We start from the raw sequence: 16398 nt of genomic DNA, 5'->3' as shown, positions 1-16398 counted from the left end.
CTGACAGGTGGAGGAGAGCAGTACGTTAGTTAAAAAAAAAAAAAAAAAAAAAAAAAAAAAAAAAATGAAGAATAAAGTTGCAGTTGGTAATGAAGAATAGAAATCTGATTTTCTCCAGTGTCCATCTCGTAGTACTACCATTTGCAGATACCTGTCATTGGTCTCGCACGTACGTGAGGTCGAACAACTTTCTAATGTGAATGCAAGTTTGTGTGTGGAAGTGCTGTACTTTCATCATGGTTTTCAGGGAGTAATAGCACCCGCTGTTTTTTTTTCTTTTTCTTTCAGTCACAACATCCTGCCGATTGCCATGGGTGCCCATCCGCAGGACTACAGGAGAGCTTCACCCGAAAAGTCATTCATTCACGTAGACGACTTCGAATCCCCCAAGGCCCTCGCCGACTACCTGCACATCTTAGACCAGAACGACGATCTTTATAACGAGTATTTCAGGTAAGAGACTCTTTGAAGGAAATGGGACTGTAGTTACTGTTAGTGCTCGATATTGTAGTTTACTTTGGGAAGGAGATTTTGCATCATAATCATGGTGATACGAGAAGGGAGCACAGTGAATAAGGTCTGATAAGAATGAGTATCAACATAGGAAGTGACGTCAAGAAAAAAGGCGAATGAAATCACAGTGGCAAACGTATGAATGCATGCCCGGTGTATGAATTCAGTTATGGTAAAAGATCTAATGCTGATCATTTTTAGCATCAACCTCGCAACCCCAGTGAGTGCACATACAACAGTGCACAGTGGCATCGCGTACAAATAATTTAGACATGTATCGTATATACGAGCGTGCGTGCACGCACAAACAAATAAACATTAAGTTATGGAGCAGCAAAAATTGAGGATCTGGTAAGTGTAGAAAAGAGTAACAAAGGTATCTAGAAGGAAGAGAAATACCAATATAGATATTGTTATTTTAGAGCATGATGAGAAGAGGGACATATTCCAAGAAGGATAGAAACAAACATTTAGGGATTTTATGGAACGGCAAAAATTGCGGATCGGGAAAGTGTAGTAAAATTGATAAAGGCACTTAAAGATAGGGAAATACTAATAAGAGAAATGGTAGATGAAAAATAATTGTATTATTGTAAAGTAAGATGGAAGTGGGACGTATTTCAAGAAGGATGAAAGAAAATCACAAGAAACAAAGTAGAGGAAGTAGGTCAAGTTATTATGGATAATATACAATGACACTAAAGACTTTATAGTTGACAAGTGTATACAAGGAAGGGCATGGTCAGTGAGTGAAGTAACCATTAGGATTTCGAAACTGACAAACAAAAATGAATACAAGAAAGTTTAGGTAAGGAGGAACACATCAAAGGAGGAAGGAGAGAAAATGAAAAAACTGGTTGTAGAACCTAAATGTTGGAGAGAGAGACAGAGAGAGAGAGAGGAACGATCAGAAGACAGTTTTATTGGAGTGTAAAACCAGAGGATGAGGGAATGGTGTCTAAGAAAAGATCAAGAGTAGAAGCAAAGCATTAAAAATATTAGAAGTAAATTAATGTATAACTTGCATGGATTGGCCTAAAAAAAAAGTAGAGATCAATGATTATTTAAAGGAAAAAGGGACCAGACGTAATGTGTTTTGTGAAGAGTAATGGAAATGTCGATATTCAAATGGAAAAAGGAAAGTACAACGTATGGTGTAGGGACAGAAGACGAAAATGAAATGAGTAGTTATAACAGCGGACAATGTGGAAACGGTAGAAGGCGAGGCCGAGATAATAAATATGAACATTGTAATAGAGGGGAAAAGTAAAGAGAGGAGTGGCATGCAGCTCTCCAGAGTCAAGAGTGTGGAATAAAGCAAAATATGGAGAATTAATGTAAGACACAATTGAAAATAGTTGTAGAAAATTTTAATATAATGGCGGATGGGGACTTGATTGGGGAAAATCGAAACGAGAGAAGCGGAAAGCAGGTGGAAGTGAGGAGTCGTAGAGTTAGGTCGTTGAATAGTGAGACAAACAGCATAATGACCATGTGGGTAATAAAATCGTTACTCTTTTTCCCGTGGTTTGCGGGGCTGCATGTACCCGCCCGGACCTCAACCTTGCAGGTGAGCGGAACAGTTCGTACATGAACGACGCAGGAGACGATGTCTCCACGTTATGCCTTTGTTAGGAATGGCGATATCACGGAGGAAGCGGAAGTCGCCTCGGAAAGGTCCGAGGTGGACTGCGGTAAGAGAGCTGTGGCCAAGAACACATGCCCGAAATATCCAGGCGGTTATCAGAGGCGAGGATACACCAGCAAGACTAGACTTTTCTTTACATAACATAATGGAGAAGACATTAAGGCCTACATTAGGCTGTTCCATGTCCCCAACCGTCATCCTTATCCATAAAGCTATCTGATTTTTTAAACAACATATTGTTTCAGCGCTAACTACATGTTTGGTAAACCTATTCCATTCGTTAGCCACTCTGTTGGTAAACTAGTCCTTGCATATTTGTTAAACCTAAATTTGTCCAAATCAAAACCATTGCTACGAATCTCGCCCTACTATCATATTATATAATGACCTGCACCCTTACTGCACCCACTTTGAAAATTAAGTCTAATTTTACCGGAATATGTTTTTAGTACCAAAATCAGTGATAATTAAAGAAATTACACAAAAACTGTTTTTATTGCAATTTGAAATTACGTCGCCTGCTTGAAAACCGTCGTCTGCTTTAACCATTCTTGCAAAGCCTACCTGGGGCGCCATCTGCTTCGAAGTGACGTCTTAGAGCTGTTCATTCTTCATGTATCGTCATTGTCACTTGTGTTTTATGAATAGTTTAAAAAGCCAAGAAAAATAAACCTAGGAGACATAATATAGGGATAATAAAGATATTACACAGAATTAATATAACAAAAGGGAAAATAAAACAAAATGTAAAAGATAGGGCGTGCATTATAAGAATGAAAGAAAAAACACGTCATTTACTGGAACGAATTTGTATGTTCAACGATACTTGCAGTGAAACTTTTGTTTTTCTATAGCGTGTAAACAGTTTAGAGTAATATATCTAACTTGTGTAATGAATGATTAGTTTTGTCTAGTAGTAATAATTGACCACTATTAACATTTTTACTGGCAAACTAGGGCCGAAGTGAAAAATATGTATTACATTGTACACATGGTTTACAAAGCTTGTGGCAGCTAGTAGGCGTAGTGCAAAAGTGATGCTGGATTATCTAGGAGCTCACTGCAAAAATATTGAGTGTCCAAGAACACTAATGATGTGCAAATATGAAAACTTCGTTAGAGAGATATTTCAGTTCAAAATTATAGCTCATAACTATACCGTCTCTCCACACATCTTGCCTGTTGTTAGATATATTTAGGGGGTCAAGATTACTCTCAAAAGATGATGAAAAAATCATTATAGCTGAAGGAATAGTCAGTTTCGCAACAGGACGACACTGTTAATTGAAATGGCTTGGGTTAGTACACAAGCCATGACGTCATTAGCTAATACAAAAAAATGGCGCTCTATACTATTTTAGAATTCAAATTAATATTTTCGTCAAAAATAGTTTTCATATAAGATGTTTGTTTTAAACATGATTCTCGTAGAAATAGCATTACGAAAAAAATAAAATAAAATTGTACCTAGGGCATGGTTACCCTCTACACACACTCTTCGTCTTTTCAGAGTGTAAATTAAGGTGCCCAAGCCTGTATTCGTATGGTAAATTCAAATTAATATTTTCGTCAAAAATACTTTTTTCAGATGAAACGTTTGTTTTAAACGTGAAAATAGATAACATGAAAAAATAATTAAAGTTGTACCTAAGGCATGGTGGTTACCCCTTTAAAGCCCTTGACACATTTAGATACCTCTATTATCTGGATCACCCCCCCCCCCACATACACACACACACTCTTCGTCTTACCTAACCCTGTATTCGTATGGTAAATTTCTAAGCCCTTGTATCATTATGGTCATTCTCTGTACTGATGTTAGTGAATTCCATTCCATAGGACGGACTGAGATAAAAACTGTATTGCATAGTCAAGGATGGGTCTAACTATAGCCAGATAGAATTCAGTAATTGCCTCTGCATTTTATTTGTAACCGTCTTAGTAATAAATCGTAATACCCTGTTAGCTCTATTCCTGGCACTAATGCGTTGTTTCCTGAATTTAAGGTCCGGAGTTACTAACACTCTTTCCACATTCTTTACAAAAGAACCTGATTCAATTGGATCACTGAAGTACAAGTGCCCTGTAGGTAAAAAGTATCATGTGGTCCTAGAATTTGTTTTTGGAAATAAAGGCAGAATTAAGAGATTAGTACAAACAAGGAAGCAGGGCCGTCGAGAGCCATTGCGGGTTCTTGGGCAGCAAGCATCAAGGGCTCCCACTTCAAGTGGCACGATTCCGCCAACACCCATTACTTCAATGCCTCCACCAATCAAAAAGGTACTATTGATGATGAAAAAATAGAGGAAAGACAAAAAGAAATAGCTAATCCACGCAGACAACTTTATGAAAAAATAGCAGCTCTGGCTATATAAAACCTTTGTTGCTTCCTTAGAGTAATCACGTTGTAAATAAAAGGTGTCTATATTGGAATTTTGAAAGTAATAAAAAGATGTTTTGGAAAGAAATTAAGAAAGGAGGAGGGGAATCAAGTAGAGAAGAAAGGGCAAAAGGTGCAGATGGAGAGATGATGATGAAAGAGACGGCAATAAGAGGAAGATGGGCAGAGTATTTCAGGGAGTTGCTAAATGTGAAGGATGATAGGGAGGGAAAGGTAGTTGCAGTGGGAAGCGGTAAGAAAATTACAATGATGAGTGAGGGAAATGGAAGAGAATTAAGGAAAGATGAGATGAAGAAAGTTGTTATGAGAGCATATAAGGCACCTGGGTTGGATGGGTGTCATGCAGAATGTCTATAAAAAGGAGGTGCAGTGATGGTGGACTGGCTGGTGATGTTATTTAATGTTTGGTTAAGAGAGGGTAGAATACCGGAGGACTGGAACAATGCCTGTATAGTTCCACTTTACAAGGGAAAGGGAGAAAATTGTGAGTGTAGTAGTTTTAGAGGGATCAGTTTGTTGAGTGTAGCTAGGAAGGCTTGTGGGAGGGTTTTGATTGAGAGGATTAGGAGAGGAACAGAGGGAGTAATTGGTGAGAAACAGTGTGGGTTTAGGATTTTTGTGGTGAGGCAGATATGTGAGAAAGATTTAGGAAAAAGTAATGATTTTCTTTTTCTTTATGAATTTGGAAAAGGCTTATAACAGGGTAGACAGGAAGGCACTGTGGGAGGTATTGCAGATATATGGGATAGGAAAATTAAGAGCAGTCAAGAGTTTTTACAAGAGTAGTAGAGCCTGTGTTAGAATCAGAAATGGAGAGAGAGTGAGTGGCTTGAGGTAAAGGTGGGACTTCATCAGGGATGTGTTATGTCGCCTTGGCTATTCAGTTTATACATGAATGGGGTAGTGCGAGAGGTAAATGCAAGATTAGTGGGTCGGGGACTGGAGATGATTAAAGAAAATGGAGAAAAGTGGGAGATAAGCTAGTTGTTGTTTGCTGACGACACTGCGCTTGTAGCAGGATCAGAGGGAGATTATGGAAGTTAGTGAAACAAACTGGAAGTGAGTATTAAGGAAGAGAGACTGTAGGAAGTGGAGAGTTATAGATATTTGGGTGCGAAGGTGGCAGGAAAGAGAGGAGTGAAGCTGGAGGTAGAATGTGGATTGAGAGAAGCAAGTAAATAAGAAATAGACATTTGGAAATGGATGCTAAGATGAGATTGTATGAAGGAGTGATTGTGGCGACAGCACTGTATAGGGCAGAAACAAGAAACCTAAGAGAGGAGAGGAGGAGTTTGATGTATTTGAGATGAGGTGCCTGAGAAGTATGATAGGGGTTACTGGGGTGGATAGAGGAGGAGAACGGGGATGGAAAGGGAGTTGGTAGATAGGGTTGATGAAAGAGTATTGGGATGGTTTGGGCACATGAATGAGAGAAGAAAGATTAGTAAAGGAGGTGTGGAAGGCAGAGGTGGAAGAAATGAACATGAGGGGACGACCAAGGATGAGCTGGGGTAAAAGGGGCATTGGGAAAGAGGGGAATGTCTGTTGAGGAAGGGCGGGAGAAGACAGAAGATAGGGGTGAATGGAGAATGATTGTGTAAGGGTGATGCTGTGATGCATGGAAGTGGGTGGGGGGTGGGAGAGTACGTGTGAATATTTTTTTTGACGTAGAGGGGGTCGTAGAGGGGGTCGCCGATTAAATGAAGCGGCCTTGCTGTGGATGTACTGTGTCTTACTACACTGCTTCTGACACAGGGCAGTGGGCGAGATACAGGGATGACCCGTCATTCAGGAGGAGCCAAGATAAGAGGGGATGGAATGGGTGGGAGTGGATTTTATGCCTTTGGTTTTTTGGCTGCCTCCCTTGTAAGGGGGAAAAAGCCCTTGGTATACAGTATATATATATATATATATATATATATATATATATATATATATATATATATATATATATATATATATATATATATATATATATAATGTTCTTCCCAATAAATTACATTTTTTCTTAATTTCAGATCCTATCTCCAAATCGTTTGCTTTAGCCACTCTCATAAAACCTATCCATAGCACCATCTACTCCGCAGTGACTTCATGATTTGTGTTCATTCTTCACGCATCGTCATTGTGTTTGATGAATGGTGATCGTGTCGAGTGCCACAGGATATCCAATATCAAATTTAGGAATTATGAAGAAAAAAAAAACTGAAGAAAGTGCACGATTGAGATGAAAAGAATTGGAGAAAAGAGGCAGAGAATAATGATTCATTATTAACATGTAGAATTCTGAAAAAAGCAGGAGAAAAAAAAAGCTAACGATTACCACCCAGCTACAATGATATTCATGTATAGAACATACATGGTGAGCTAAATGATGGTGCTAGCTTTCCTAACAATAATAGTGTGAACATTACATATTCATTGTGGCAAATGTAATAATAATGATAAAGTTTAAAAAGTGGTAAATATGATGACAACACAAATAATAACAATGAAAATATTAATAGTAATTGTAACAGTGATAACAGTAACAAAAATAGTAATGATTAATGATTGATTAATGATTATAATAACGATTAATGATTAATGATTATAATGATTAATAATTATGACGATTAATGATAATGATTAATGATAATGACGATTAATGATAATGACGATTAATGATAATGACGATTAATGATGATAATGATAAAAATGAAAAGTTTAATATTTTATAATAATAAAAATAATAATAATAATAATAACAACAATAGTAATGTTGAAAATAGATAGGGATTAATGATATTAAGAATATAACAAAATAATCATGATAAAAAGAAGAGAATAGTAAGGATAATGATGAAAATATTAAGTGGTGAAGGAACAAAGTAGAAATAATGGAGGATACGTGAATTGGTAGCATGTGAAATAAAGTATGGTAGCATGGTATAAGAAGAAACGTCAAAGTAAAAGGAAGAAAGCTGGAAAGGGTAGGCAAAAATGGGAAAAATGTATCTAGAGTCGGGGGGGGGTCTGGGAAGCCATTCTTAGAGGGCAAGTGTCGCGGTAGATTTTGTCCATTTTAAGTCACCAGTTCTCTTGTTTGTGTTTTTGTGGTTGGCAATGTAAAGTGATTCAATTATTTTCCGTTGTTTCTTGTGTAGTCCTTTGGCTAGAATGGTGGATCCCTCCCAGTTTGGTAGGTGTCCCTCTGTGTCTATGTGGTTAACTAGAGCGTTTGTTTCTCGGTGGTGTCTAATGTCCGCTTTGTGTTCCCTATTGCAAACAGAGGGACGGTACAGCCAGCGAAGAAACCAAGAGGTTCAACACAGACATCAGGAGAATCCTTAAAAGAACGGAAAAGGGGAAAATACTCCTCTACCTCCTGGAGGAAGACCCAACAATCCCATCTATGAAAGGACTTCCGAAAATCCACAAACAAGACATTCCCCTCCGATCTATAACTTCTGGCATAGGAAACGCACCACACAGACTAGCCAAGCAATTGGCCAAACCCCTTTCATCCTCCTTAGGTAGCATTAGTGGAACACACCTTAGAAACTCTTCCGACCTAATAGAAAAACTAAACACATTTGACTTCACAGACCAACGACTGGTAAGCTTTGACATAACTTCCCTCTACACGAACGTAACAATAGATGGTGCCCTTCGGGCTGTTAAAGATACAGTAAAACACATTGACGCCGACAACTTACCCATCAAGAAGCGTGACTACTTGGAGTTGGTAGAAAAATGCATGAAATTTGGTTCATTTATTTTTAACAATCAAGAATACAAACAGCATGAAGGGCTTCCAATGGGGTCTCCATCGAGTGCGGTGGCAGCATCACTATACATGGAGACATTGGAAAGGGACCATTTTCTGCATATCCCAGATAACTCCAAGTGGTACCGTTATGTTGACGACATCCTCTTCATTACACACAAAGCAAACAACACAAGAAACCTACTGGAACAACTGAATGACGTAGACCAAAGAATTGAATTTACAGTAGAGGAAGAAACCAACGGTTCCCTACCTTTCCTAGACACTGTCATCAGATTGGACTACAGCGCTAGGTTCAAGGTATACCGTAAACCGACAAACAAAGACGACTTCATCCACCATTTTAGCGCACATGACGAAAAGACCAAATCAGGAGTTATCATTGGGTTTTATCTTAGGGCTCTTAGAATATGCAGCGAAGGGTATTTACAAGAAGAAATTTAATACATAACCGCTGCATTCAGGAACCTAAGGTACCCAGAGGGCATGTTAGGCCCATCACTACGGAAAGCCATTAAAATCAGACAGAGGAAAGAAAGTAAAAAGAGGACAGAACTACGATACCTTGTGGTTCCTAACCCTGGCCTCTCTCACATTCTTTCCAAAACGTTGAGACAGACAGGACTTATCATAGTAAATGACACAGGGAAGAAAATAGGACATTTGATCACAAACAAAATCAAGACGAACTGTGACAATAGCATCGTATACAAAATTCCCTGCAATGGATGCGATTGTGCATACTACGGAGAGACATACAGAGGACTTAACAACAGACTTAGGGAACACAAAGCGGACATTAGACACCACCGAGAAACAAACGCTCTAGTTAACCACATAGACACAGAGGGACACCTATCAAACTGGGAGGGATCCACCATTCTAGCCAAAGGACTACACAAGAAACAACGGAAAATAATTGAATCAATTTACATTGCCAACCACAAAAACACAAACAAGAGAACTGGTGACTTAAAATGGACAAAATCTACCGCGACACTTGCCCTCTAAGAATGGCTCTAAATAGATACATTTTTCCCACTTCTGCCTACCCTTTCCAACTGTCTTCCTTTTACTTTGACGTTTCTTCTTATACCATGCTACCATACTTTATTTCACATGCTACCAATTCACGTATCCTCCATTATTTCTACTTTGTTCCTTCACCACTTAATATTTTCATCATTATCCTTACTATTCTCTTCTTTTATCATTCATGATTATTTTATATTAATATTATTAATCACTATATATTTTCAACATTATTATTATTATTGTCATTGTTGTTTTTGTTATTATAAAAGATTTAAATTTTCATCATTATTATCATTGTCATCATCATCATCATCATCATCATTATCATTATTATTACTATTACTATTTTTGTTACTGTTATCACTGTTTCAATTACTATTAATATTTTCATTGTTATTATTAGTGTTGTCATCATATTTACCACTTGTTAAACTTTATCATTATTATTACATTTGCCACAATAAATATGTAATGTTCACACTTGTCACCAACTATAGTAACACGGGGAGGTAGGGAGATCCATCCCATGTATAAAATGCCCACAGCCTGTTTGTACATTCCTTTGAAAAAACATACCTGCGAAACTAGTCGGGAATAAACTCAGACTAAGACTCCTATGTTTCCTACTCCGCTTACGTCACACACACACACACACACTTTCAACGAACGGACGGCTTGAAGAACGTTCTGAAGAAAAGTGAAGATTGTGGATCCCAACGCAAAGAGAAGTGCCTTTTTGTATTTGCAGGGTGGGGGGAAATTACTCGTGGGGTAGTGGGAAAGTAAGGAAAGGGGAGAGGGGGAGGGATTGCTGGGGAAATGGAAGGTAATGAGGAGGTGGAGGAAATGGCCCTGACGGGCCGCCGTAAGGTAGACAAACGACCCCAAGACGAGTTGGATGATGACGACATGTCTAATAGGAATGTGAAGATTAGAGGTATAGATAGGAGCAATATAGCAGAAAGTGATGAGAATATTTTCAAGGGATTTAAAGAGGGTGGGGGGGACACAACCCCCCCCCCCCCCCCCCCGACTGACAAGACTAGAAGAGAAGGTCGATAAGGTGATCGAGGACTTGGAGAGTAGGTTAGGTCATATGAACACCATTTTACAAAGGGTTGAAAGATTGGAAGAACTGGAAAAGGCGAATAAAAACTTAACTGATGAAATAGAAGACCTAAAAAGACAGTTAAGAGAGGTAAAGGTGGAGAATGAGGAATTGAAGAAGAATAGTAAAGAAAACAGAGAAACGATAGCTAAAGAAAGTAAAAATTGGAAGAAAACCCAAGAAGGAAATAAGGTTTCATTCACTGACATAGTCAAACAGCAATTGAAAGAACATACTGAAGACTCAGTTATTAAAGTGATGAGACAAAAGGAGAATATAGTAAGGGATTTAGCAGACAAGAAGAAATGTATAATTATATTAGGAATGGAAGAGAAACACAACACAGATAGAACCACAAGAATCAAAGAGGAAAATGAAAAAGTAAGCCAATTACTAGAATCAGTTCAGGAAGATGAACCAGGAATTATGAAACAAATCGAAGAGAAATTTAGACTCGGAAAGTATAGCACAGACAAGACCAGACCAATTAAGATTAAATTCAAGTCACAAACAACGGCAGAGAATATCTTATCCAAAACAGGGAAACTAGCAACAAGTGAACAATACAAAAAGATATGGATAAAAAGAGAAATGAATAAAGAGGAAAGAGAGGAAGAAAAGCAGAAAAGACTGGAAGCTAAGACAAAAAACGAGAACAGAACGGAGTCAGAGAAAGAGAGATTCTATTGGAGAGTAGTGAACATGAAACTAAGGAAGTTCGACATACAAAAGAAAAACATAAGGGAAACAGAGAACACAATGGAAGTGGCAGAAAACTAAGAGTGTCTTACACAAATATAGATGGATTAATAACAGGATTGAATGAGCTGAATGATTATTTGAAAGAAAAAGAACCGGACATAATGGGAATTGTAGAAACAAAATTAAAAGGCCCACTACCACCCAACAGTGTAGGACATGATGCATACAATTATTGGATTAGAAACAGAGAGAAAAAGCAAGGGGGTGGAGTTATGTTCCTGACTAAGAAGGATATAAACGTGAAAGGTGTCATATATGGAAAGAATACAGTAGAGATGATTATGATAGAAGTGGAAGACAGAGATAAGAAGAGCAGAAAATTTGTGATCAATTATGTGCCTCCGAAAACAGCCTCATGGGAGGAGAGTGAATATAAAAGTATGTTAGAGGACACAAAGATAGCATTAACTAAAATAATGGAAGACGGAGGAAGAATAGTTATGATGGGCGACTTTAATTGCAAAGAAATCTGCTGGGAAGAAATGACAGTAAAGAGTGGTGATGACTCATGGGGAAATGCTCTACTTGAGATGATTACTGACCATTCAATGACACAATGGATACAAGAGAACACTAGGTATAGAAATGAAGAAGAACCATCGAGGCTAGACTTAATAATTACATCTGAACCTAGAATAGTGGACAAGATTGAATATAAAACACCAATAGGTAAAAGTGACCACATATTGATTGAACTGGAACTTAATGAAGAAAAATATATGAAAAGAAATGAACAATATAGAAAAGGAAGAATGATGTATGAAAAAACAAACTTTGATAAAATAAGAGAATTCTTCCAACAAGAAAACTGGGAAGAAATATACAAAGAAGAAACATCAGTGGAAGAGAAATGGAATATTTTGACAAAAATTTACAAAAAAGGAGTGGAAAAGTATGTCCCAAGACAAAAACAAGAAAAAGAATATGTAAAATGCTGGTACAACAAAAGTTGTAGGGAGTTAAAAGACAAAAGAAACAAAGCCTGGACCAGATGGAAAAAAGACAGAAGACCTGAAAAATGGAAAATATATACTGGTTATAGAAATGAATATGTACAAAAGTGCAGAGAGGAAAAAAGAAAATATGAAAAAGATGTTATAGAAAAGTGTAAAGATCAACCAAAACTATTCTACAGATTTGTAAACAATAAACTGAAAAACAAACAAGACTTGGAGAAATTAAGACAAGGAGGAGTTGAATACACTGAGGAAATGGAAATGGCAGAAATTATGAACAAACATTTTAAATCAGTGTTTACAAGGGAAAATATACAACCTGAAGAGATTGAGTGGAAAGAAAAAGTCCCCCCTATGGAAGAAATAGAAGTAACAAAGAATGAAATATTGACACACTTGGGTAATTTTGATGTCAGAAAATCGCATGGACCAGATGAAATAGCAAACTGGATTCTGAAAGAATGCAGGAATGAACTGGCAGACAAAATACATAGCATAATAAGCAGTTCCTTAAAAGAAGGAAAAGTTCCAGAAGATTGGAAAAAAGCAAATATAGTACCTATATATAAAGGAGGAAATAAAGAAGAACCTACCAACTATAGACCAGTCTCTCTAACAAGTACAATAGCAAAAATTTGTGAAAGAATTATCAAAAGTAGATGGGTAAAATACTTGGAAAAAAACAACGTACTAAATCCAAGGCAATTTGGATTCAGACAAGGACGATCATGCGTCACCAATTTAATATGTTTCTATTCAAGGCTAATAGATATAATACAAGAAAGAGATGGGCTGATTGTGCATTTCTAGACCTAAAAAAAGCTTTTGACAAAGTACCACATAAGAAGTTGCTTAAGAAATTAGAATATGAAGGAGGAATACAAGGTAAATTGCTAAATTGGATGGAAGACTTTTTGCAAGAAAGAAAAATGAGAGTAGTGATAAGAGATCAGCACTCAAAATGGAATGAAGTAATAAGCGGTGTCCCGCAGGGAACAGTTCTGGCCCCAATAATGTTTGCTATATATATTAATGATATGGATGAAGGAATTGAAAGCTATATGAGCTTCTTTGCAGATGATGCAAAACTACTGAAAAGAGTGAAAACTGAAGAAGATTGTGAATCACTACAGAGAGATCTAAATAAAGTACAAGAATGGAGTAGGAAGTGGGAGATGGAATTCAATACAAAAAAGTGTAGTATAATGGAATTTGGAAAAAGCAAAAACAGAATAACAAGATCATATAATTTGGGAGAAGGAATAAAAAAAGTAGAAAATGAGAAGGACCTGGGAGTCATTGTTATGAATAATATGTCACCTGAGAAACATATAAATAAGATTTTTGGTGAAACTTATAATTTAATAAGAACAATCAAAGTGGCATTTACATACCTGGATGAAGAAATGGTGAGGAAAATCCTAATCACCCTGATAAGACCAAGATTGGAATATGCAGCAACGATATGGTCACCAAGTACAAAAAAATGTATAAAAAAACTTGAAAGAATACAAAGAGCAATCACAAAACTGGCACCAACACTCTCAAAACTATCATATGAAGAGAGACTACAAAAACTTAAACTACAGACACTAGAGCAAAGAAGAGAGAGAGGAGATTTGATAGCTATTTACAGAATCATGAAAGGCATAGAAATTACTGATAGAGAGAATCTGATAAAATGGGATGACAGAAATACAAGAGGACACGGAAAGAAAATAAAAAAAGACAGCTATAGAAGAGATTTGAAAAAGAACAGCTTTCCTCACAGAGTAATAGACAGTTGGAACAAGTTAGATGAGAAAGTGGTGTGTGCAAAATCAATACATGAATTTAAAAATAGTTTAGATAAAATGAGATATGAAGACGGGACCCCACGAGCATAGCTCCCCTTCCCGTAAAATACAACTAGGTAAATACAACTAGGTAAATACACATACACACACACATACACACACACACACACTGCCGTAGGGTGGTGTCTGGCTGTCTCGACAGAGACTGCAGCAGATCCGAGGTGAATACACACACACACACACACACACACACACATATATATATATATATATATATATATATATATATATATATATATATAAAATATAAATCAATCAATCAAATCAGCCATCCTGAGTCCACTGCTGAACAAAGGCCTCCTTCATAGCATTCCATGAATCACACGACCGTGCCATCATCTGCCACGTCACTCCTGCAAACTTCTCGATCTCGTCTCTCCACCTTCTGTCTGGTCTCCCTCTTCCACGCTTCCTATCTCGCGGCGTCCACTCAGTACCACACTTGCTCCATCGCTCATCAGTCGTTCACACCAATTTACCTGCCCAATTCCACTTCCTCTCTTTTACTGCCTCTACAATATCTTTCACTCTAGTCTGCTCTCTCACCCAACTTGCTCTATTTCGGTCTCTCAGTGTTATTCTCATCATTGATCTCTCCATTCTCCTCTGTGCAGTCCTTAGTTTTGTTTCCATCGCCCTCAGCTTCCAAGTCTCACACCCGTAAAATTTTGCTGATAGAACGCATTGATTGTAAACTTTACGTTTCATACATAAAGGTAGAGAGCCTCTCAGGATTTTATTATACAGTACTTACCAAACACTTTCCAACCAATTGTAATGCGTCTTTTTATTTCATGATCATGATCTTTCGTCACTTTCACCATCTGGCCTAAATAATTATACTATTCAACTTCCTCAAGACTCTCATCATCAATTACAATCTCTTTGCGTTGAACTTTCGTGTTGAACATTACTTTGGTTGTACTCTTATTCATTTTTAAATCTACTTTGAGACTTTCCTTGTTTAGATCGCTCAGCATATCTTACAAGTCTTCTGCTTCTGAAATAAGAATGATGTCATCCGCAAATCTTAGGTGGTTCAAATGTTCGCCATTAATCTTCAAACCTTTCTTTTCCCAACTCAACCTTCTGAAAATATCTTCTAAGGAAGCTGTAAATAGTTTGGGTGAAATTGTATCGCCTTGCCGTACTCCTTTCTCGATCTTGATTTTTTCTGTGTCTTTTTGTAGTCGAATTATAGCGGTACCTTTCCCATAAATCTTTCCTAAAACTCTTACGATCTGTTCGTTTGTACCATGTTTGCGTAGCGAGTTTAGTATTGCTATTTGTTCTATCGAGTCAAAGGCCTTCTCGTAATCTACAAAAACTAAACACGGAGGTATATTGTATTCTGTCGTTTTCTCGATTAGTTGGTTTATCGCATGCAAATGGTCTAGAGTTGAATATCCTCTTCTAAAGCCTGCCTGTTCTCTCGGTTGGTTTCCATCTAAAACTTGACTTAGTCTATTTCTAAGGATCTTGGAGAATACTTTATATACGTTTGATAGCAAGCACTGAACTATTTTACCTGCATCTTTCAACAGATCTATCAGATCTATTGATATACCATCTTCCCCTGGTGCTTTTCCACGTTTCATAATTTTTAGAGCAAATTCTACTTCTTCCTTTATAATCTCTGGTACACTACTAACGCCTACACATGAATTTACTGACTTAACTACGGTCTTCGACGAATAAAGCTCTTGGTAAAATTCTTCTACTCTTTTTACCATTTTGTCTGCATTTAATCATTTCTCCATTTCTATCTTTCAAACATATCATTTGCTGTCTTCCTAAAGCATGTCTGCGCTCGGTCACTTTAATGCTTTTACCTTTCCGAATAGTTTCCTCTATTTCATCCATGTTTCTCTTTTCTCTAATCTCTGTCTTTTGTTGATAAGCTTGTTTAGTTCTACTTTTTTCTATTTCGTCTCTCCTGCTTTTAATCTGCATGGTCCTTCTTCTTTTAATTAGGTCATTTGTAGCTTTGGAGTATTTCTTTTCTGTATTTTTTTTTTTTTTTTATACTTCCTACTTTCTCTGCTGATTCCTTAATGATATTCACTAAATTCAAATTAATATCTTCCACGCTGTCCTCGTTAGTTCTTAGAGCTTCGAATCTATTTTTAACTTCTAACTGAAATTATTATTATTATCCTTAACCTTTCCATGGTTTATTTTCTTTTTTAAAACTAGTTTATTTCTCTCGGCTCTGAATTTGAATTTAGCTGTGCAACCTACCATTCTATGGTCACTACCTATGTTGACTTTATTTATTACCGTAACATTGTTAACGCTTTTGCTCTCATCTCCTAATATGAAGTCTATTTCGTTCTTTGTTGTTCCATTT

The 16398-nt window shown here is 37.1% G+C and overlaps 1 protein-coding gene across 8 annotated transcripts in view; it reads left to right on the top strand.

Moving 5' to 3' along the window:
- Positions 1–16398, top strand: part of LOC143039384 (glycoprotein 3-alpha-L-fucosyltransferase A-like) — a 324950-nt gene that overhangs the window by 284081 nt on the left and 24471 nt on the right. For 7 of the 8 annotated variants that reach the window (XM_076209312.1, XM_076209319.1, XM_076209309.1 and 4 more), the window contains one exon: positions 289–453. In XM_076209312.1, the coding sequence (XP_076065427.1) occupies positions 289–453 (165 nt within the window). Of the gene's footprint in view, positions 1–288; positions 454–7833; positions 7977–16398 lie in introns of those variants that run through there. The other variant, XM_076209310.1, reaches the window with a different exon arrangement.

Source organism: Oratosquilla oratoria, chromosome 26 (genome assembly GCF_046742065.1).
Source record: "Oratosquilla oratoria isolate Oo_2021 chromosome 26, ASM4674206v1, whole genome shotgun sequence".
NCBI lineage: Eukaryota > Metazoa > Arthropoda > Malacostraca > Stomatopoda > Squillidae > Oratosquilla > Oratosquilla oratoria.
Note: the sequence above shows the minus strand (reverse complement) of the source record. Positions and strands in the feature narration are given on the sequence as shown.